Raw genomic sequence first — 25,815 nt, forward strand, 5'->3', positions numbered from 1 at the left:
TACTGCTTACAGTTTTTTGAAAAACAGACCCAAAACAAAAACATTTACCATTGAACTATCAATATAAGGTAAAGGTCTGATGAACTGCCAGTTGGACATAAAATTGAGAATGGAAATGGGGAATGTGCCAAAGAGACAACAACCCGACCATAGAAAAAAACAACAGCAGAAGGTCACCAACAGGTCTTCAATGTAGCGAGAAATTCCCGCACCCGGAGGCATCCTTCAACTGGCCCCTAAACAAATATATACTAGTTCAGTGATAATGAACGCCATACTTATTTCCAAATTGTACACAAGAAACTAAAATTAAAATAATACAAGACTAACAAAGGCCAGAGGCTCCTCCTGACTTGGGACAGGCGCAAAAATGCGGCGGGTTAAACATGTTTGTGAGATCTATGAATACCTTACAACCATTACATTCACAAAATATAGTAGACCTATTGCTTAAAGTATCTAAGATATGTACTTGACCATAAAAATTAACCTTGTCTAATGATGCATGAAATGATCCAGGTCAAGTGAAAACCCTCGGACAGGCTTGTGGACATTGCAAGGTACACGCATAACAAACATTATTATCCTATTACTCATATTTAGAGAGAAATTAATATTACAACCAGAAGGAAATGCAAACTCAATCTAAAAGTCATTATAATACACTTTAGTACCAAATATTTGATCAATATCTGCAAGAATCCTGAAAGGAAGTTCTGACAACTGTTTGATTTCAGAAGGATGGTACATTGGTACCTATTCTAAGTTACAGGATACAAAACAAGAAGCTGTCCGAGTGTCAGCAATCCGGACACAGAGGTTAAACCCTGAACAGTTGAGATCCCTGCCAGTTTTTGGTGGGGTTGATGTTGATTTTGCTTTGTCTCTATTTTTTTCTATGTTGTGTTTTTGTGTACTATTGTTTGTCTGTTTCTTTTTTAGCATTGGCCTAGTCAGTTTATTTTCAATTTTTTAGTTTGAATATGCCTCTGGTATCTTCCGCCCCTCTTTATTATTTTCAGTACACTATATAAGTTAGGAATCTTAATGTAAAAACAGCTCTGAATTACGTTTGTGAAAATATTTTGCACAGCATAGATTTGTGACACATAATGATTGGTCAGAGAACTGAAAAATTTGAAATTTGACATTTACCATTTAAGGTCCAATGTCCAACATCTATGTACATTGTTAGAATCAGCATAATAAAGAACCCCCAAAAAATCTTTTTTTTATGAAATCAAACAAAAGTTTTATTTAGGACCCTTCAGACCTAAATGTGGACCAATTTGATACTAGCCCAAAATCCAAAAATCTCTATATACATCGTTAGATTCAGCATTTCAGAGAACTACATAAGTTAAAATCCAACAAAGATTAATTTTGGACCCTGATTTGGACAATCTTGAAAACTGTGTCCACCTTGAAAATACACCATTTTCCCCCCTTTTCTGGCTATAAATAAAGAAGTAATAAGATAGATTACATGTTTATTAACATATTAACAAGTCTCTTAGGGAGACTGAACATTGACTACATAGGCATGATGGATAATTGTTACAATGTAAACTTTCCACAATGCTAATCACTACTAATTGTCACACTATGTAAAAAGCTGATTTATAATATTTCATGTTAACATACATTAACAATGCAAAAAAATGTATCACTGATTTCCATGTTTAAAAAAAACTACCAAGGCATGAAGATGTCAAAAAGCTGAAATGTTTTTATGTTTTTATTGAAATAAATTGCCATCTGTTGACATTAGAATCTAACCGGTATATTAAGTTGTGAATGTATGGCAAGATAAAAATGAATATTTAATTTTTTAATAATAAAAAAAATTAAATGAAAAAAATATTGCCAACAGAAGCAATTGTTTGACTGACAGATATTAGCATGTTTAGATCAAGCATACAAGCTCAAGCACAGTTTGGAATTGATCTGTTAAGGTGATTTTTAACAGTATAAAAACAGTGATTATATGTTGCTCCTAATATAGGAATATTACTATGAATAACATAGGAGTAAGCACTTATGGTGAAAGGGAATTCGTTCAGCACTTATTGCATTTTATTGTCATTTTCTAAGAGTTCTGAAAAGCTTACGACTTTAACAATTGCAATAAAACATTTAGCACACTTTTGGTGTAAATAAATGATAGCCAACATTAAATTTCGTCAAATCACATGGGCACATAAAAAAGAAATAATTTTGAAAAATGCATGTACAGGTACCACATCAGATTATTTCGTTGCGATTTTTGCTTTTTCAGTGATTTGTGCTTTACATCTGAAAATCAGTATTTTCTATAAGGTGGGTGTTCTTTAGTCAGTATTTATCTTTTTATCAGTTATACATCCATCTCCTAATTTGGGTGTATGGCAAAGTACTTTTAATGTAAAAATTATCAAGACATACAATTGATTGATTGTTGGCGTTTAACACCACTATAAACCAGTTTTTTGTGTAAATTATGCTTGAAAATACCCTTAGAGAACCCCTTTGGAAGGAAAACTGGCTTTCAGAGAATTTCTGTGACACTAACATACTGTACAGAAACAAGGTCAAGGGTGTATTTTCAGTTGATATTCTGTCAATATGAGAATTTACATTTATCAACATATTCATTAAAATTAATTGCTTTTGGTTTTACACCCAGTGGCAAATATCTGATACAAATTTAGAAAAAATCAACAAAAATTAAAATAAGAACGTTCTTGAAAGTTTATCAATCTGTGTTATCGAAAGACAGGCAAAAATTGGACTTTAGTTAACAAAAAATTGTTCTGACTGAAATTGGAATTCTATTTTAATTCCCAAACTTTTGAGCCTTATATATCCTAGGATCATATCATGAGTATCTAAGTGACGTTATCAGTCGAAATATGATTATTCTCTCTTAGAAAAAATACAATCTTCATGTTAATCATTACAGGTTTTTAACAAAGCATCAGATAACCAAAATGGTTTTAATACAATGTCTAAGAATATCATATAATGTAATGACAAAAAACCTAGAAAAACGTTCCTTAACATTTACATAATATATTGTGAGATGATATTTATCATTCAGTATAACTACATTCCTGAGCCAGAGAACACAGATCATCAATACATTATAAACATACTGGTATCTCTGGTGTCACTTTAACTAACACGGTTTAGTGTTTACAAAGTGTTTTTTTTTAAAAGCAATGGTGCAATACTTTAAAGGTATATAACATTATGTTTGTGGATCATTTTTACTCATTATTTGAGAAATACACTATGAAGAAGACTAAAACAAAACCTAATATTATCAAATTCTTTGTAGCCAAGTTTTATAGGTGTTGTCTTCTCCATGTTTAGATATTGATCACAATTTCATTGCTATAATCACTATGTCCTATTTATAGATTGAAATTCATTTCCTCCTGGCCTCAGTCTGATTCTGATCTCACAGTCAATGATGAAGAGGTACAGCTTTCAGATGATGCTGAAAAAATAAAGAATATAAAATGAAGTAGACAACAACTTATTAAAGGTTTAACTTTTGAAATGCTTTCCAATTATTTTGTTGCCACAGTGGCTGATCTTTTGTGGAAGGCTTTTATATTCATAAATTAAATTTATACCTATATGCATAACTTTCATATGGATGCACGTCCATGAGTTTCGGAGAACTGTCTATGTACATGTACACAAATGCTGGGAGTTCAAATGTAGTAGTTTCATCAATTTTACTAAGGTGTATGAAAAAGAACAATAGTCTTTCAAAACAACTAATTTTTCCTAATCCCTAATGTATTTCACGATCAGGTGGCACTATTGTATGATGTCATTTTAAGGTTTTGAGAAGAAATGTGAAATCCTCAATCAACCATTCCAGTCATTTCTATAACACGGGTTTACACTTTATTGTGTAGTTTTTAACTGATTAGTTTTATGTGGCATATGCCTCTTAACATATCATTTAAGATTGTCTGCAATCAACAAATATTTATCCATGCTCCATGCTTACACTATAATTGTGTTAAAACATTTACTAACGCTAGAAACGACTAAACGATAATGACTGTTTCTACTAATCATTCAATCACTGTAGGAAAGTGAATTAACCTATAAAATAATCAATACCTTCTGTTTCTGGATCCAGAACACTGCCATCAGATTCTTCTCTTCTGATACAAGGTACTTCATCTACTCTAAAATACCATATTGTTTCAAATTAATAAATAAGAAGGTTGGGTATGTGTGAAAATGAGACAACTCTCAATCCAATTCACAATGTGTAAAACGTAAACAATTTTAGGTCAAAGTACAGCCTTCAACATGGAACCTTCACTCACACCGAACAGCAGAATAAAACTCTTACCTTACTGTAATTTAGTTATAATAAAGAGTTATATAGAATGGGTGACCCTTTTACATCACAAAGAATTTCATGCTCAAACATTTTAACTTTGAGAATCAAATCATTTGCCTTAATAACAATTAAAATATACTAATATATGCTGTTAAAAACAAAACACAAATTAAATATGACTTTCATATATACTATTTTAATCCTTTCAATTATATATATCCTATTTTCTCAGATAATTGTCCTTCGGGATAAAACATGTGTTTACCATATGTTTTAGCCAATGAGGGAATTGTATGAACTCCAAATTAAATGAGTAAGAGTGCATAAAACAAGTAAGTGTTTCCTATCTTCAACGTGCAAATGAGGCAGAGGTTGATAATGTTTGGAAATGGAAAGTCAAAATTGGGCAAGCTAAAATCATCGCCATAGTTGCACCGATTTAAGAAACAAAAACAAATTTTCCACAAAGAAAATAAAACTTTCCCTCAGAGTAATAAGTTTAAAACTTTACTTTTAGAATATTCTGCTTAATCAAAACAGACATATACTAAGCAGGGTTTCTTATTACATGAAGATAATAAAGTACACTTGTATCTTTTGACTACCTTGATTTTTTTTGAGAAGCGTCATCAGGTGAGGAATCTATATCTGCTTTGCGTTTTTCTGAGAATTTGGGTTTATCTGCTTCTTCTCTGACTCTTAACTGTTGTATTCTCCAGTCTACAGCTCTCATTATATTCTCACTGTCTTTAATACTTGTCTGAAAAGATATTCATCAAGAACTGTTTAACCTGTATTCATCTGTTATCTTATTTAAAAATAATAATTGTGTACAATGAAAGTCTACATTGCCGAAATGCATTTATTCCTATACCGTAAATTCAGAAATTATTACGTGAAAAATGAAAAAAAATGAGTTTAGTTATTGCATTTTAGAAAAAAATACCCATGCATGTATTTGATAACAGAATGTGAGTTCTTAATATTATGATACTCAGGTAGTTGCATTATCGCATCACTAATAACCTGGCAATAATTTCACTATTTACAGTAGTATTAGGATTTTCAACCCAGAACCTTCAAACTTTCTTAAACGGTTGCATATACATGAAAGATATGCATCTTATAATTGTTTCAATTGCTGTAATTTGTAATACTGTGACATTTCAGTACCTTATCCATTATTCTAATATTTTTTCCTGAAATTTTATCTAAAATGTATGCCAGAAAAAAATCTAGCCATGAATAGCCTATCTATACAGAGGTGTTTAAAAGAAAACAACTACCAATCTTACCCCTTAAAGTATCTAGGTGGATTATTAAATAAAGCTTTGACCAATCAATAATCCAGGTGAATTATGAAATAAATATGTATCTTGTGTACCATTATTTGTCTTGTTTGCTTTTTTCTTTTTAAGCCATGGCATTGTCAGTTTATTTTTTTATGAGTTTGAATGTCCCTCGGGTATCTTTCTCCACTCTTCTATAACCACCAATCAAGAATCCACTTGGATTTCAGAGTTTAGCTTTGACCAATAATCCAGGTGAATTATGAAATAAATATGTATCTTGTGTACCATTATTTGTCTTGTTTGCTTTTTTCTTTTTAAGCCATGGCATTGTCAGTTTATTTTTTTTTTGAGTTTGAATGTCCCTCGGGTATCTTTCTCCACTCTTCTATAACCACCAATCAAGAATCCACTTGGATTTCAGAGTTTAGCTTTGACCAATCAAGAATCCAGAAGAATTACAAAGTAAGGTATGTTGTCATATTGTACTTACATTTATAAGAAAGACTTTAACACCTTCATCAGAATCTGTAGCTGTTATCCTAAGACTTTTCTGACTAGCCTTTTCTACCGTCATCCCTGGCCATATCTTTGTATTTAATATAACCCTAAGACTGCCTTGTGTTCTCATAACTGTGATATATGTAAATTGTATAGAAATTAAAACCCTTTCAACGCTACACAAAAAAATAGAATAAAAATGGCTGCTGCTGCTGCATTTTTTTTGTGTTCATTCATTAGAACAGTATATTCCTTTTCAGACTGCTGTATCTTTTTTTATTATAAGAGATACAGAGAAAGTAATTGCATGAAAAATGCTCAGGAGAGCATGAACTGTAATGTTAGGCAATTATTTCAGTAAAATCAGGTTACCTGCATTTTCAGGTAATTGAGAGGTGTCATTTATTACATTTGTGTTGAATTTTAAATAAAAACTACTTTAAGACTTTATTTTTTGTTGTTTTATCTGCCATATAATAAAGAAGACACCAGTTGCTCGATTCTGTAGCGTATTGCACCATGCACAAGGTATTATGTAATTGTGGCACAAATAAGTGGCTTCGTCCTCAAATTTTCAGTCAACCTCCGTTTCCCCCCCTTTTTCTACGTCTCTTAATGATTGATAAAATTCCCACACGAATTAAATGTAATAAACACATTGAGATAACAAGAAACCTTGTAACTAATCCTCGTTGTCAGTTTCGCCATAAAAATGCTGAAATATTGCCATATTTACAGCTTCGTTTCCGATTTCCGCCATTTGCATTTGTCAAAAAATTTGTTTTTATTTTCCTTCTACTGCATCATTTAACTATAAAAATTGCGGGGATTTCAAGTGCAAATGAGACCTTATATATCCTCAATTCATATGAAGTAAAATTAGGTAGGACCCGAATGGTTTAAGAGTCCTGATGAAAAATCCATTGTCATCGTGGCATGCTGCAAATAGCAGTGGCGGACGGCGTACATCATCGCGGCATATGCCGTGTATAGTGTTGAAAGGGTTAAGATATTCACATGAAATCATATATTAAAATTTCTAGAGCCTTTAAACAAAAAAACATTTATGGAATTTTAATCAAAATATTTATTGCAGCTAATATTTATCAAGTGCTTCATATGATACATGCTTTAAAAAAAGATATACCTAATCGTGAGTGAAATTCTGTTCCCATTCCAGATGAACTCCTCAAATCATTCAATCGTAACAAACCACGTCCTCTTTCTATCCAATTTTGATTAGCACTGTCAAACACAAATAATTTACCAGTTGCCTGAAATTCAAAATTAATATACTATCAATAAAAAACTTGACTGCAATCTTAATTGACTAGGATTGTCAGTTTTTCTATCGAAGGTCAGTGTTTTTCTACGGGCACTCCCGCTTACTCTACAAATAAATACTGACAGCCACAAAATAGCTTAAAAGTGGTGCCTAAAAGAGGCATTAAAACACCAAAAATCTTTTTGCTACATATTTTATATAAACACACAATTTTTCAAAAAATATTTTAAAGGCATATCACCTTGATTTTTAAAACCTAAGGTGTTAAAAGACACAAAATTGTCTAAAGAATATTTGTTTATTTGGTCATAGTTTTGTCTCCAGCTGTTTTTGTTTTCTCTTGATGTGAACACAGATAATGAAATTTAACAATTTACTTTGGTTGAAATATACAGCAAATTTCTCCAGAAAATTATATTTGTGTTTATATTGTGCGAAAATGAAAATGATCCAAAAAAAATACACAACCAAATAAACAAATAAACCTGGGACAATTCCACTTCTTTTGGTATCAAGTTGCTTAAAATCAAACCAGAGATGAGCCCAAAATAATTTTTGGAAAAAACGTAGTCTATATGAAATATAGTGAAAAATCTCAAGTGTTGAATACTTATGGCCACACTCTGTATGTATTGATGAGAGTTGACAAGCTTAAATACACCTGCCTAAACTATAACTAAACTGCATGCATAATAGACATACAATATGCAAATTATTTAAGGAATGACTGTAATATTTTTTTCTGTCTATGAAGAAATAACATAAAAAATGTGGTGCACACTGAATAAGGCACGTAGTGGGTTATTAAACAGTGTGAACCACATTTTTTATGTTATTTCGAATAGACTGACAAAATATTACAGTTATTTCTTATAATTTAATTCTATATTCCATTTTAAACCAGTGTAAATCATGAAAAAACTTTGATGACGTCATGGTCACATGACAAAATTGTGTCTATGATATGATAAACAAAATTACGTCAGCCAATCATAAGACGCTATTTAAATTAATTTTTAATAAAATATAATGAATTTACCTGCAATACATTAGATTCCCCTTCTTCTCCAGTTTTAATCTCAACTTCTTTTAATTCTGTCTTTCTCTCATACTTTGCCTGAAATTCTCTAGCTGATTCTTCTAAGGATTTAGCTTTTTCTGTAAATAAAATAGAATCACAAATGTTAAATGTCTTTATCAAATTTATTAGATAGAATAATTCATTCTAAAATTCACTTTAAATGTAAATAATGTAATCTAGTCAATTCTTATTTACTTTGTTTGAAACCAAAACTAAATTCAATTAATTATTGAGAGCACCTGAGATCCCCCCTCCCCCAACACAGTTTTTGTTAGGGTTCGTGTTGCTTAGTCTTTATTTTTCTTTGTCCTGTTTTGTGTACTATTGTTTGTCTGTTTGTCTTTTCTTTTTTAGCCATGGTGCTGTCAGTTTATTTTCAGTTTACGAGTTTGAATGTCACTCTGGCATCTTTACCTATGCATTTGCCAGCCTCTGCTTCCTCGTCATCTGATAAGTCTTTATCTTTATTTTCATCATCAGGACTCGTGGAAGATTGGACTACACGGTCAGCTAAATTCTGACCAAAAACAAATTCTTTACTTGATTCAGTAGAATCTCTTTTACTGTCAGGTGATGCTGTATTTACACCCTGAAAAAAAGGTAACTTAATCATATATCCTGTATTCGTTAATCAGGTTTTAATACCATTGTGAAAATGAGCTCAAATGATGGTGTACTGAAGTTGTTGTAGTGTCAATTTTTGAGAATTAAACTTTATTTTTAATTGAAAGATCATCATATGAAGAAAAAAAAATAGTTCTAAAAGCAGGGGTTGAAAATTAAGGCTTTTTTTCTCCAAATCCATTCAAGAACTTCAAGTAAAACAGAGTAAGGGAATGTTTCAGTTATGAGACCCTTATACTTGTTCACATATATCTTTGATTCTGTTAACTTATTTAAGCAAAAGATTGTAACTTAAACTGATCAAGACATTGGCACACTATAAAGCCTTAATTGAGCTCATTTGGACAAGATTTTGACAACAATCTATTTACTTTTTTGATAAGTTTCATTGGGTTGCTGTTACAATTACAACAATATCTCTCCTAATTTTAATAAATTTTCTGAATATCATGTCCATATTCTATTCTGTCATTTCACACCACTAAATATACAATATACAAGTGAGGAAACCTTTCAGTTCCCCCCATTAGTTACATCACATCTTGATTTTATTGTGGATTCATTGGTTTTTGTCGGTACCAATTTTCGTAGACTGATGAAAATTGTATATATAAAAAAGAAGATGTGGTATGATTGCCAATGAGACAACTGTCCACAAAAGACCAAAATTACACAGATATTAACAACTATAGATCACTATACGGCCTTCAACAATGAGAAAAGCCCATACCGCCTAGTCATGTATGTTCGTAGATATTTGGTTTTGTGATTTTACCAAAGTCTGCATACAAGCATTTAGGAAATTTATACTTCCTGGAACATTTAAATTCATGGTTAACTTTAATCCATGAAAATTGGTATTCCAGGCAATAGTCGATAATCTTTTTTTGGAGAATTTGGTGATGATTGCAGATATCTGATCGTTAAAGCTTAATTTATTTACATTTTCAGTCTAGAGAAAATAGGAAAGTAAGTCTATTGTTGAAGACTGTATGTATACCTCCAAATGTTATTTGGTTATTTGGTTTGCAGGGTTCCTTCAAATAATGTTCTTACCGTGACTCTTTCATTTAAATTTGTACCAAATATAAATTCATTTTTCCCTCCACCATCATCAGTCGTTGAATCAGGTGCACTGAAAATAAACAATGTAAATAAAATATAAAATGCAAATTATTTTTATATTTTTCTTTGATGATTGATTTGCCTTTACAATAAGTTGCAAAATCCTGCTGACAATGTTAGTTTATGACACTTGTCTGAGACTTATTTTGATTTACACAAAAAAATTCTATAATCTCAACTGTACTGTCATGTAACAAAGTATTAACAATACAGTGATCAAACAGACCTTTATCAACCCAGAACTTTAATTATATTGAAATATGTATATTTGATTACCTCCCCTTCAAAATGTAGACCAGGAATTATATTCTTGTATGCACAACTTTGAGTACAGTTCTACAACTCTATTAAGATTCAACAAATTCCATCTACATTGTAGCTGTGTTGAATGAGTTGTGTTTATAAAAGATAAAGGACTTTGACAGCATAACAGGAGATACAGATGAAAAGATCACAGCATGATTCCTAAATACATTATATTAATAATATTTTGTTATCCTCATGTTTGAGTAAATAAATAAATTACATTACATACCAACAAAATAGGTCAACACATTTTTGTTTCCTCCTTTAATTAATGCATCTGAAATGATTCATGTGCAATATCCTCGAAGTAAGTGTGCAATATCCTCGAAGTAAGTGTGCAACACACCAGCAAATAAGTAAACCTACCTTGTAAGAGCTGTGGCAAAATAGTTTTCTTTTGTAATAAAACTTCCTGGAGTGGCTTCAGGTGGTTTGTCTTGGTTGACTGATTCTTGGTTTTCTTTTTGTTCTTGTTGTGAATCTGCAAAAATAAAAAGTTTAGTTAACTTAGAGCTTCAAAGTCTTGTTCCACAAATTTGCTTAATTCAGTCAACCTCTGCGTAATTATTAAAGAGCTAAAGGTTGCTCTAGTGTTATAATAAACAACTCCTTTTTTATAATCTCTAAAAGATGTACCAAAATTTACCATAAATGCCGCAAATAACTAGACAATTGTTAGATATCATCACAATGAAACAAATTCTAATAATAGAACAGAGTTGGTTCTTGTATAATATGAAACGACTTTCTTTTGGTTGGTGTTAAGATACATGATTCATTCCTCTTGGTCATGAGGGTACTTAAAAATTGCCTTCCGACCCTAGTACCTCATTTTCAATGGAATAGCCCTTATTGCCCTTGTAGCTTAGATAAACATATGTGCAACTCTGTTCTATTATTTACTTGATTTTCTCCGTTATTAGAAGGAAATATAAAGGAGTAGGTCCGGTAAGGGCCGATTTCGGCCTCAATTTTCAAGTTCATCTAATGAAAGATTTTAGAAACTTTCTAAACACTTAAGTGTCTATTTCAATTGATTCAATTCGTTAATGTGGAAGATTTTAACTTAATAAGTCATTTAAAACGCCCCGATTCAAGCTTAAATATGAAAAATCTATCAAATATGCCAAAAAACGTCACTTTTCAGATGGTTTTTGTCAAAAATGAAAGTGGCCGCATCCGTGTTCCTCCTCAATCTTTATATGTATTATGTATTATCATCAAATACAACTTACATTTCAATATTATGAATGAACACGAATGCGGCCACTTTCATTTTAGACGGAAACCGTCTAAAATTTAACTAACATGCTACAATTGTGAAGATTTCAGTAATTTAGCATGACTTCATGATGCAAGTACCCGATATATGTGCATTGTGTTGTCAAAAACCGCCCATATTTATGTAGTAGAGGCATTCTACTTTGCAATGAATATCTAAACGATTACATTTTCACAATTTTCTAAAACTGCTATATTTTGAGGCCAAAAAGCGGTCTTACTGAACCTACTCCTTTAAAACTTTGTGAATGTGTTTTTTATGTTAAGATGAACATATTTAGATGATAAGTAAAAAATCTTGGACTTTCCCTTTAATCATGCATATTGGTACACAGGTAACTTTTATCAATAAAAAGCTGAATCTCCTGGAGTTTTGTTAACACACACAACATTAAACGATATACTTCTTCATAACATGTGACCTCACATGTGTGGTAAAATTTGTTGATTGATATGCAAGGCTATTCTGAATGAATTAATCTACAAAGCGAGAACACTTTTCATTTTCATCAGCTAAGAGACAGCTAGCTTTTTTTGAAAAGCTATTACTGGTTTTATTTTATTGTACTTGACCAGCAAAACCCGGAATTACCCTTATCTGAACCCAGAATTTGATTCAGTATTGTAATGGTCTTCATTTCCGGTTTATGGCTAAACTGGCCACCTGCTAATTGATACTTTGCTTGTGTAGATAAGAGTCCATAAGAGAGAAACAACAGCAGGGGGCCAGTTTAGTTTATGACATCCAATGTTTAACAATGTTGTTTTTGTTAGTCAGATACCATTTTACTCATATTTACACATTACTTGTTGGGGATTTTCAGTAAAAAGCTAGCACTTGAACAAAATGAACATCGCTGTCATGAATAGTAAAGATATAAATAAATTTGAGATTGTTTGGAAGTTTTGGTCCCAAATTGAAAATTGGGAAAAACGTAGGGTATTTGCCATTGCCAATAAGAATGGGTACAAATACCGGACCCTGTGGAATGCTAGAAAAATCCCTAGAAGGGTATACGATCTCAATAGTAATATGGCTTTAAAATTACCATACTGATGGTTAACAAGAGTGCACACGCTGAAATGTCTCCCCTTCTATACTAATCATTGATATTATGTTGATAGTCCCAAGTATAAAGCTAAGCTTTATTACAACTGTCACATAAACTTAACATTAACCAAGATAACTAAACAAAAACCAATGAACCTTGAAAATGAGGTGAAGGTCAGATGAACCATGCCAGGCAGACATGTACAGCTAACAATGCTTCTATACAACATATATAGTTGACCTATTACTTATAGTTTTAAGAAAAATATACCAAAACACAAAAACTTAACACTGTGCAATGAACTGTGAAAATGAGGTCACGGTTAAATAAACCTGCGCGACTAACAAAAAGATCAAAAAATATTTCCATACACTAAATATAGTTGACCTATGGCATATAGTATTAGAAACTCAAAAACTTTACTTTGACCACTGAACCATGAAAATGAGGTCAAGGTCACATGACATCTGCCTGCTAGACATGTACACCTTACAATCATTCCATACAACAAATATAGTAGACCTATTGCATATAGTATGAGAAAAACAGACCAAATCGCAAAAATTTAACTATAACCACTGAACCATGAAAATGAGGTCAAGGTCAGATGATACCTGCCAGTTGGACATGTACACCTTACAGTCCTCCATACAACGAGTATACTAGCCCTATTGCTTATAGTATCTGAGATATGGACTTGACCACCAAAACTTCACCTTGTTCACTGATCCATGAAATGAGGTCGAGGTCAAGTGAAAACTGTCTGACAGACATGAGGACCTTGCAAGGTACGCACATATCAAATGTAGTTATCCTATTACTTATAATAAGACAGAATTCAACATTACAAAAAAATCTTAACTTTTTTTCAAGTGGTCACTGAACCATGAAAATGAGGTCAAGGACATTGGACATGTGACTGACGGAAACTTTGTAACATGACGCATCTATATACAAAGTATGAAGCATCCAGGTCTTCCACCTTCTAAAATATAAAGCTTTTAAGAACTGAGCTAACGCCGCCGCCACCGGCGGATCACTATCCCTATGTCGAGCTTTCTGCAACAAAAGTTGCAGGCTCGACAAAAAGGTAGGCAAAGTCAATTTTTATTTTCTTTCAAATCGAATGTCCGTCAGGCCTAGCTAGTAACCAAAACGAAAGTCTGATTGAAAAGTTGAAGGTAGTAGACCTCGTAATATTATTTTCAATAGAATTTGACATCGTCTTCCATTCCCATGTGCTTGTCATTAAGGGGAAGCAACTCTTACACTTCCAAAACTGGTACCATAGGTAGATTACGATGTTGCACCTACTGCTGTGTAAGTGGCGGGAACAGTTTTGTTCCAAAATATCACCATAAGAGCAGGAGACAAAAACAATAGGTTATATAAGTCCTTGCTTAAACAAATAATAATAAATAACGAAAAATAACATAATAAAACTGAGTCAAGAAAAAAGAAGACCAACAACCAACAATACTGACTTTCTCTAAACACCAAGGGCCACTGGCCATAAACGCTTCAACACATCATCAACCAACAGGATTTTTCATAATTACCATCCGACCCTGGTTCATTCTTTTTAATGGAATAGCCCTAACTAAAAGTAGCATATTTTTTTTGCTGTTTAAATATCTTAAGAGAAATGAAGACTTCAAAGCAAATGCAATGCATTTCCTTATAATTAATATGCAGATCTTAACTATAAATTATTTGTACATTTTTCAATTAATTTTAAACCGATGGTTAACTTGGAACTTACTTCTGTGACTGGAGTCAATTTCACAAAGAAACTCACAATTAAGATTGATTGTTAGTACATACTGAATTGTTCATAACTTATGGTCAATCTTAGTCCTAAGTTTTTTTGTGAAATGGACTCCAGAATAAAGCATTGACAAACTATATTACCTTTTTGTTTTAATGTTTGAACTTGAGCTGATAATGCTGAAGGTCTCAAGAGACATTTTGTGGGACTGGCTACATCTGTTTTATTCAACATTCCTGAAAATATAAATCAAATTCATCTTTACGTGTTTATGTAAAATGAGCAATGATGTATTGTGCAACGAATTTGTGTCAAGATTTTGCATAGCTCATGTATAGGTTGAATTGGAATACCATTTTACAATATTTGGATGAATGAATTTCTTTCTTTCTTTCTTACTCTTCTAACTAATCCAGCAGATTTGCTGGAATGTATGCGAAACAGGTGTCAGAGGACATTTCCAGAATTAACTTAAAATGATAATTTTCCTACCAATTCATAGATTTTTCTTAAATATATTTTTTGCCAGATTAATTTCTGTTTTAATGAAACAAAATGAAAGTAGCATCACAGTAGATATTGGATTCAGACATAATCTAGTTACCTCACAGCAAAAACTAAAACTCAAAAATTATAAAGTGCTCCACAGAACCCTGTCTGTGACTTGCCCGTGATTGATGCTGTAAAAGTGTAATGTTTACTGCCAAAAAGTAAGCCTTTTAATCAGTAAAGTTGTCTTTTTTATGTTGTTAAAACCTACCTAAACGTGAAGGTGCAAGTATGGATGATCTGTGACTTTTCTCCTCTGTAAAATAATAATAATAAAGTCATAAACATACAAGTTTATATAGAAGATGTTTTTTTATTTACTAGGTTTCAATCGCATCTCTGACATTAACAACATTTGAAAATATTCAACTAAGACCTATCTTAAATATTGTTTTAATTTTATGAAATTGTTTGAATAGTAAACAAGTGAAACTGTGAGCTACTGCTCACTGATGATACCCCCGCCGCAAGTGGATAATATTAATTGTGTAAAAATATGCAAGTGTTCGGTAAACAGGAATTTGTCGAGTGATGAATCTGAAAACGCATCACACGGTATAGCTGACTTATATTAACCCTTAAACCAAATTTCAGAAATCCTTGTATTGTAGTTCCTGAGAAAAATGTGACGAAAAATTTTCAACTTGGCTATCATGGGTAAAATCAAACAAGTGTTCGGTAAACAGGAAGTTGTTGAGTGATGAATCTGAAAACGCATCACACAGTATAGCTGACTTATATCAAGCCTGAAACCAAATTTCAGAAATCCTGGTAGTGTAGTTCCTTAGAAAAATGTGACGAAAATTATTCATGGGACGGACGGACTGACTGACAGACTGACGGACTGATGGACCAAAGCGGGGGTATAACTAACTGTTATGTGGCTGTCAGGATTTATTCATCAAACTACATATACTACAACAAAACAAATGGAATTGTCTGACAATATTTTAGTTTAAGTACTTAGTGTTCACATAAACTTACCATCAGAACTTGAAGGATCGCCTCCCTTTAATCCTGCATTGGCAGATAATCTACTGGGAGTAAGATGGACTGAAAATAAACAATAGTTTTAGTTTAACAAAAAAGTCAAAGAATTTGAAAAAAAGTTATTCTTCTATGAATATTGTACTGAATTCATTGGTGTTATCATTTACTCTTTATCAACTAAGAAGAAATTAGTGTTTTGCCCCTTTTTTCATGAAAATGAGAAAAAAAAACCAGAACTAACAGACACACCTAAATTTGAAGACAATTAGAACTTAACTTATCTGCAAAGTTATAGGGACTAGAAGAAACTAACTTACCTGTAGAATTATAAGAACTAGAAGAAACTAACTTACCTGTAGAATTAAAAGAACTAAAAGAAAATAACTTACCTGTAGTATTATCGGCGTTTTGCATTTGCGCTGATCTGCATTTCATTTGCGCCGATTTTTGTTTTCATTTGCGCCGATTTTTTTACAGGTAAATTACAGGTGAATAGAGTGTCAATGAGAGAACTCTCCATCCAAGTCATGTTATTTTTCATTTATCATTATAGACCTCTTCCATTTGCCACTTATACAAATGAAATGAATTGTCAATCACAACATGTATATAACTGTTGTCCCCTGCTCACCACTGGGAGGTGGAAGAAGGCCTACAAGATACATCTCCAGACTTTTTTCCTTGTTGACTGTATCCGTAGTTCTTTAGCATCTGTCTTTCGGACATTTACCACATGGTTATGCTCGATCTGTGTTTTGACAATAGAATCCGTGGTAACTCTGGCTTTACACGATTTTATGGTACATTAGTAAGATATGTAGTTATGTTTGAGAAAACTGACCTTCCGATATGTATGGCCCTCGATGATTAAAGAATTTACTTCTCGGTCCGTTTCAAAGTGCAATATGACCATCAAGTTACAACGAAGTTCCAGAACAATATGAATCAAAATTAACTTAAACATGGATGAAAAACAATTATAACCAGATTTTACCAATGGTATAGCACAGTACATGTACAAGTTTTAACTTACCTGTAAATCTAATTAGGAGCAAATATAAAATCAGCGCAAATGAAAAAATGAAATCGGTGCAAATGAAAGAATGAAAATTTTCAAAATCGGCGCAAATGTCATACGCCCAGTATTATATGAAGTAGATGAAACTAGCTTACCTGTAGAATTATAAGAACTAGAAGAAACTAACTTACCTGTAGAATTATAAGAACTAGAAGAAACTAACATACCTGTAGAATTATAAGAACTAGAAGAAACTAACATACCTGTAGAATTATATGAACTAGAAGAAACTAACTTACCAGTAGAATTATAAGAACTAGAAGAAACTAACTTACCTGTAGAATTATAAGAACTAGAAGAAACTAACATACCTGTAGAATTATAAGAACTAGAAGAAACTAACATACCTGTAGAATTATAAAAACTAGAAGAAACTAACATACCTGTAGAATTATATGAACTAGAAGAAACTAACTTACCTGTAGAATTATATGAACTAGAAGAAACAAACTTACCTGTAGAATTATAAGAACTAGAAGAAACTAAGTCAGTTTTTATTCCTGGACGAGGACCAAATGGATTAGGGGCTGTTGCAGCTGAAATCAAAAACATTGCACATGAATTCTGTAAATATTACATTTATTAATTTATGACTTTGTAAAAGTCTAAGTTGTCTTTCAATAAAATGAAAAATATGTATAACATTCCAAATTAATGCTTCTTAACATCAATGTACTTCAAAATTTGTAGTTAAAAATTTTGTTTCAAATATTTCAGTAAATTATCAACCGATAGATGATAAAATCTAAATATCTTTTCAGCTTTTGTGGTTTTTAATTATATCTATTTTCAAGTTTCAAGTACAGTTTACAATAAGAAAGTATGAGTTTTTGATGTATTGATTATTCTGTTGTCATTGTGTGTGTTAAGTATATGTTTATGCCGTCTTATTTGAATATTTTTTAGATCAGTTGTATACATAGAGAATAATACATGGCAAAATCTGTATCATGTGCCGTATCATCCCGAGATACCAATATCAGCCAGAGGGCCTTTTGGCCCGAGGGATGATATTGGTCGAGGGCGATATGGATTTTGCCGTGTTTTATACGCTTTATCATATATTTCAACAGGAGAGTATATATGGACTGCTTTCTGACCCCTAGCACTTGGGTTACCTTCAGTTCTAATTTTGTCTTGTTTCAAAAGCTTTTAAAGAACTGCCCAATTACTCATACGAAGCACCTGGGTTACCTTACAATTTGCGTACTGTTGTTTAAAAGATATTTTGTTTATTGTATTTTTGTGTGTGTTTTGTATGGTATTCCATTGAGTTCTTTTTAATAGCTGCAATTCGTTTGTCAGAAAGATGAAAAATGTCGTTTGTGATGTCACATGCCATACAATGACGTCATTCAATAAATTGCGTCACACCCGATTGACCATTCATTTAGGACACATTTTGAGGAAAAATATTTCTGAAGAAGCTTGCATAAATTAAAAATGAGTTTATGTAAAAATGAAAAAAAATAAATGAATTGGGGTGTGATTAAGGGTGTGATAGAGTAGGGGTGTGATAAAGAGTATGATAAAAGGTGCGCATCAAACATGCACGATATGGATCAAATATTCAAAACTACTGCGTTTACTACTAAATGTATGATAAATATGTATATCATGTGTATGTACTTCTAGCAAAGCAACAATTTATTTTACTGATATCTGTATTTGTTCTTAAATTTAGAATATAATTAACAAAGTATGTTCTTCTAACACCATTTTTTAAGTTATGAATGGAAATTGAATTAACAGTTTCCTGTTGTAATTACCATGGAAATATGTCATTCAACAATAAATAGCATGACTAGAAAACATTATATATTATTAAATTTAACATGATTTTTTTTTATATTACATGTAGATATAAATAAAAAGATTTATTCCTTACAATAACACATTAAACCAAAGAAATGAGCAAATATTTGCATATAAATAAGGAAGTGTGTGAAATAAAATTTTCACAACATTGGAGTTTATAATTTGTCAACTATAATAGTTACCTTGATATCCTGAAGCTGTGGAGTCACTTTCCTACAAAGAGCAAATCAATTTTTTATTCATATGTATTCATACTGATTATTTCCTATTCATGTGTATTCATACAGATCATGTCCTATTCATGTGTATTCATACTGATTATTTCCTATTCATGTGTATTCATACTGATTATTTCCTATTCATGTGTATTCATTCAGATCGTTTCCTATTCATGTGTATTCATACTGATCATTTCCTATTCATGTGTATTCATACTGATCATTTCCTATTCGTGTGTTTTCATACTGATCATTTCCTATTCATGTGTATTCATACAGATCATTTCCTATTCATACTGATCATTTCCTATTCTTGTGTATTCATACAGATCATGTCCTTTTCATGCGTATTTATGTGTTAAATCCTATTTTGAAAGATAGTTTGTGCCTGATGGCAGAGGATACTACTGCAAAAATTGCAAGCATGATTCCCCATTTTATTCTCTTTACCTATTTCGTATTTACTGAAATCCATCAAAATATTTTAACAAACACCATTAGAATTAAGTGAAACACAAGAAAGGTCAAAACGAAACTTAGCTTATCTATCATTTAAAGCTCAGATATAGTTGGACTTGATGCTAAGTAAAATGTCAAATCGATTGTTATCAATTTATACGATGAGTGTAATACATGTACTATTTCAGAAGAACCTTGAAAAGATAGACCTACATGTAATAGAAGACAATGAAATAAAAAGTTTCATAATATATCAGTCCTTTTTAATATACATTATATCTTTTTACCTGTTCTTTGTTCTGATCAACTGAATTGTCTTCTTTTGTACTTCCTGTTGTCGATTCTGTAATTTAAAAAAAAACATTTAGAGAAAAATAAATTTAATACTGTTTTGGATACTTTATAAATAGCCTTAAACACATAATACATGTATAACATACTTTCAAGGGAACACATTTGATACCTACCAAATCTATTTTATTTATATATACAATCATTCCCATTTAATTTCCACAATTTTTAATTTACAATGTACATGTAGCAACCATCAAATAATCCTGATTTTCAGAGAAAAGAATTTATTAGTTCATTATACAGTGGTTGGATATAGGAAGATGTAGTATGAGTGCCAATGAGACAACTCTCCATCCAAGTCAAAATGTATAAAAAAGGATAGACATGGGACTCAATGCAAAATATTATTTGTCGTTAGCTGGGCGATCAGGATGATAAATATATTCGCCCAGCTAAAAATCTGGTCGTATTGGGCGATCGTTAAGTTTAGTCCCTGTGTTTGGAATTGAGGGAATAGTGATATATTTGTTGAAATATGAGGTTTTGGTATAATTCATGTATCCAAATGTTCAAGTCATTTTGACAAGTGCATGTACATCTTGTGGTTCATTCTGTCTTTGATTCTTGTTCTTTTTTCTTTCTCTAGAAAAGGATCATCAATCTCAGTAGCGGTCTGTGGTGTTATAGAACTCTTTTATAGACAAATGCAGGGGTTCAAAAACAAAAATTAAAAAGAAGTTAGCCAACTCCTTCTGGCAGTAAAACTTTGAAGAGTAATCAGGTTGATTGTGATAAAGTGTCATTTCAGTAAACTTGCACCCTTTTGCCTTAAGATTCCAGCTTGAAAACTACGGTCAGAGGTGGTGCAGAGTCTCTAGCCAGGATTTAGCAACTTTTTACTTATTTGCAAATCACTATATAATATTATACCAAGTTTTTTAAATGTATTAAAGACAATGAACATGTACAATTTTTTTATATTGAAAAATTATATACCCTGTAACTTTTGAAGGAACAAGTGCAAAATTGAGTTTATATTACTCCTAACAAATATTGTTATGAACTTCAGTGTTCTAGCTTATAATCAAGGGCAGAAGAGTAAAGTTTTATGATAAAGGACACAAAAGGGATATTATTTTTTTTGTCTGAAAAGGGAGAATGTGTTGATATGTTAATAGATAAAATATTAAAATGATCGAATATTATACAATAGCATAATTAATGCATTTGGGTTAATTTATAGTATTTGTTCGTTGTAAAAGTCCATTTACAGAAGTTATTAATACTAGAACACACCCGCGAAATCGCGGGCATATACAGCTTGTGAACTGTTTTTTGTAAAAGATATTATGTATGGAGAATTACATAGAAGGTATAGGTCCCTTTTTCCAAAGTCCGATATTTGTTTCCTTTCTGTTAAATACTATTATATTCGTGTTTCTGGCCTACGACCACAATTATTCTTCTCCTTTGCTACAATGCTTCTTTTGGTAAAAGTCAAATCAAATTAAAAATTTGCACCGTTTCAAACATGAAATAAATGTAACTGCTTATATATAGACCATTATTAGTCTAAAAAATATGCTTCTATGACAATTCATCGGTGCTTTATTTTGAGAGCCTTATTAACATGCCAATTGTAGGATTTGAATCATATATAAATGACTAATACCGACTAAGGCTAATTTGAGGGGTTGTCGATCGGAGGGTTCCTGATCCCGAAATCCCGGGCTTAAAACCATGAAACTGAGATGCAGAATTTAAAGAAATTCATATCCCTAAATCGAAAAATATATTCCCGGATCCCGTAAGGATCCATCCCCAAATCCCGAGCTTAAAAACACCCGATCCCGACGCCCTTAAAAAGGTCCTGCTTCCCTCTAATCTCTACCTTACTTTCAATTTTGCAAAATCACTATTTTCCCTTTTAACAATAAATTTTGATGCCCCAATTATGGGCATTATGTTTTCTAGTCTGTGCATTCGTGCGTTCGTTTGTTCGGTCGTCCGTCCGTCCGTCTGTCCCACTTCAGGTAAAAGTTTTTGGTCGAGGTAGTTTTAGATGAAGTTGAGCATGTTTTACTTATTCTAATATATAAAACATGATAATATAGGCTATGCCTGTGTCGTTAATTTACGTGACGATAAGTGATTGAATGACAATAAAACATGATAATATAGGCTATGCCTGTGTCGTTATTTACGTTACGATAAGTGAATGACAATAAAACATGATAATATGGGCTATGTCTGTGTCGTTCTTTACGTAACGATAAGTGAATGACAAAAATGATTGTGTTTATTTTCACACGGTCTGGGTCGTTGCTTACACTTGGGACAACATATATAACGATTCAGGCAATGTGAAAATGGCTTGCATGAATCTTAAATAAAACATGATAATATAGACTATGTCTGTGTGGTTATTTACGTGACAAATAAAACATGATAATTTAGGCTATGCCTGTGTCGTTATTTACGTGACGATAAGTGTGAAAAAGATGGCTTGCATGAATCTTAAATAAAACATGATAATATAGACTATGCCTGTGTCGTTATTTACGTGACAAATAAAACATGATAATTTAGGCTATGCCTGTGTCGTTATTTACGTGACGATAAGTGAATGACAAAAATGATTGTGTTATTTTCACACAGCCTGGGTCGTTGCTTACACTTGGGACAATGAATAACAAAAATGATTGTGTTTATTTTCACACAGCCTGGGTCGTTGCTTACACTTGGGACAACATTCTTATATAACGATTCAGGCAATGAATCTTAAATAAAACATGATAATATAGGGTATGTCATGTGTAATGTAAATTTACCAAACTTCTGGAAATATAAACGGAAGAGGAAGTTGTCTATGAATAAAAGCCGGAGTGATGACGGACACATATCCGGACTTCTTTTTTTCCGTTTTTCTCCCAAAATAACCGAAACTGAATAATCATAAGAATGGATGACAAATGCGACTATGCATGATACCTATAGGACATATAGTCACAATGATCAATTTATTGTGGAAGGAGGAGAAGCGACACCAAAAATGAGGTCTTCTCGTTTAATAGTATAGATGCTTTTGCTGCAAAAAAGACATGGTTGGAGGACCCTTCAGGAAGGGTTCTCCTTATTTTAAACTAGATAGCACATTGTAAACTTCAGTGGTGCATACTATTTTCAATCAGACACATGTCAGAAGAATGTGACTAGCAGCATGGAAACAGGGAAGGTGTCAAAGACAACAATGTGTCAAAGACTGGGAGAGACAACCAAAGAGCAATGCATAACCCAATTCCAGGATATGGTAGATAGTAGCGTTAGTTGAATCTGTCATGTGACTTCCAACACATGTTGAGCTTACAGATCAGATATTTTAATCTAATACTGCACAAAATATTTTGGAAATTAAAATCGAATGAGTTGGTCAGTCATCCACCCTTCAGTTGTACCAGAATTGCTGAACATAATTTATTTCAGGAAAATCCTGCAGAATGACAATTCTGGGAGTGCATGAAAAGGAGTCCCATTTGGGAGGGATGATCCCAGATCCGGTCTATTGTTTTGTCAGAATCCCGACTCTCTTTCTCGTTTTCACATTAAATTATTTGATTTTCATGTGTCACGCTTCTAAAAAATAAGCTACATTTGTAATCTTGCGTCCCGCTAAGATCCCAATGAGACCCACTTAACCTTTTATTAAAGAAGGGATACAGACATGTATATCTCAGTATCTGGTAAATGACGTCATAGAGGCATAATTTTTTCCGGTGAAAAGACAAAATTCAAGAAAAACCCTTTCAACAGGTCAGGGACTTTATATCTCAATTCACCCAAACCAAGCTTGCAATTAATGAATGTGCATTTTCCAATTATTAAGGTTCATCATAAGGAATTGAAAAATATGGCCGTGTTTACACCTCCAAAATTACTATGAGTACAGACAAACTGGTACATCCAGGAAAGTTTTAAGGCATGGCAGGAACTAGATATATAAAAGTTATATGAAGTCTACGTTTCAGAAAATTAAAAACTTACCTGGATTTTGATGTTCATTTTTTTCCAGTCTGCAGAAGATAGCAAAATAAACAAACACCCGAGTTTCATTTGATACGGTCCACTCAGTTACACAGTTTAAACCTGTTAAATCACCTATTGTTTACAGGTGTCTATTGTCCATCTATTGTCCATTTAAATCAATACTACTCACAACATTGATTATATGAGGGGAGCTTCTCAATCGTTTTCACTACTTAGTTAATTTTTGCACCTTCTGCAGGAACGAAAAAAAATGAATAGCAAAATCTAGAAAAGTTTATAATTTTCTGAAACATAAAATGCATTTAAAATTTATATATCTAGTTCCTGCCATCCCTTAAAACTGTTGCAGGTGTATAGGTTAGTCTGTACTCAGAGTAAAATTTGGGGTGTAAATACGGCCATTTTAGCCAAAAGGTTATGATGAACCTTAAAAGATTTATTGAAAAAAAAATCAAGCAGTCTATCTCAGTCAAATGCCTTGAAATGGTGGATATGTGAATTGATGTACAGCCTACAGGTGTATAATCCACAATATTATAACTTTACATTATTAATTGGTCTGCACTATTTTCTGTTTGTAATAAGCTATAGAAAGCAATGGAAACATGCAGATGGTTATATTTTCATTTGTTGACAAACTTGTAGCCAGTCTTGTTTACAAATGTTCTCCAAGAATACGGAACTAATTATCATTTTAAGCTACCAAAATTAAAGTTGTGAAATTGTACATTGCTACTGATATCATTTTAGAAATTCTTTGTACGAAATACTGACAATAATAGAGTTTTTATGCTTATTTTCGCGCTCACCTGGATAAACATCCGCCATGATTCTTTCTAGAAAAATGGGAGATAATCCATAGATTGCAATGCAGACGGGTGATTTAAAATAAAATATAGCAGATGACAAAATGTGTTATCTCAAAAGGATAGCACACATTTTAAATTAAATAAGCTACCTTGTTGACTTTTTTTTAAATCATTTTAAGTTATATCAGCTCATAAAATTTTGTATATATGCTGTAGATTTCCAAGCAATTATTGCTTCAAGCATATCTGAAGAGAAATAAATTGTTGTATGAGAGGCGAAAAATACCACAGGAACATTTAAACTCAAATATCGAAAATAAACTGAAAATAAACGCCATGGTTAAAAAAATAAAAATGCCAACAAACAAAAAATACAAAGCCAAACACTACATAGACAACTAAAAACTAACCCCACTAAGAACTAGTGGTGATCTCAGGTGCTCCATGTGGGTAAGTAGATCCTGCTCCACATGTGGCACCCATCGCAGGCGCGGATCCAGAGGGGGGTTCCGGGGGTTGGAACCCCCCCTTTTTTTTGGCCGATCAATGCATTTGAATGGGAGCATATAGCTGGAACCCCCCCCCCTTTACTCTGGGTTGGGAACCCCCCTTTTTGAAATGGCTGGATCCGCCCCTGCATCGGGTTGCTCACTAATTTGTGTTGTGTAATGTGCATCTAGTGAAATGAAATTTGAACAATAGAACCATGAAATGTACAACTATAGGATGTCTTACAACCTTGATTACCCATTAAAGTCTTCCACAGTCCAACAGACCTACCAAATGATATAAGGGGCGCTTCTACTGTTTGGAAGGGGTGGTACAGGTACAAACTTGTTCTTTTTGTACATATAATTATGTGCTTCCAATGAATCTGGAGCGGATGGCTGACA

General features: G+C 32.4%; 1 protein-coding gene across 1 annotated transcript; it reads right to left on the reverse strand.

Annotated features, from left to right (window-relative positions):
• Positions 1-1,473: 1,473 nt before the first annotated feature.
• Positions 1,474-24,965, reverse strand: LOC139499863 (ran-binding protein 3-like). The gene is made up of 16 exons (XM_071288447.1): positions 24,923-24,965; positions 20,063-20,118; positions 19,281-19,311; positions 17,736-17,816; positions 16,197-16,265; positions 15,424-15,468; positions 14,807-14,899; positions 10,929-11,043; positions 10,188-10,266; positions 8,922-9,096; positions 8,466-8,584; positions 7,289-7,415; positions 6,134-6,273; positions 4,957-5,111; positions 4,123-4,190; positions 1,474-3,481 (listed from the first exon to the last, which is right to left on the reverse strand). The coding sequence occupies exons 1-16, from the start codon at positions 24,939-24,941 to the stop codon at positions 3,426-3,428; spliced, it is 1,428 nt and encodes a 475-aa protein (XP_071144548.1). The 5' UTR covers positions 24,942-24,965; the 3' UTR covers positions 1,474-3,425.
• Between the last annotated feature and the right edge of the window lie 850 nt (positions 24,966-25,815).

This window comes from Mytilus edulis, chromosome 1 (genome assembly GCF_963676685.1).
Source record: "Mytilus edulis chromosome 1, xbMytEdul2.2, whole genome shotgun sequence".
In the NCBI taxonomy this organism is placed as follows: domain Eukaryota; kingdom Metazoa; phylum Mollusca; class Bivalvia; order Mytilida; family Mytilidae; genus Mytilus; species Mytilus edulis.

Excerpts from the sequence above, each read along its gene's own strand:
- LOC139499863 (XM_071288447.1), bottom strand. Across the intron at positions 19,312-20,062 it reads TTGATCAGAACAAAGAACAG|GAAAGTGACTCCACAGCTTC; the intron begins GTAAAAAGATAT and ends TGCTCTTTGTAG. Across the intron at positions 15,469-16,196 it reads CGATCCTTCAAGTTCTGATG|AGGAGAAAAGTCACAGATCA; the intron begins GTAAGTTTATGT and ends ATTATTTTACAG.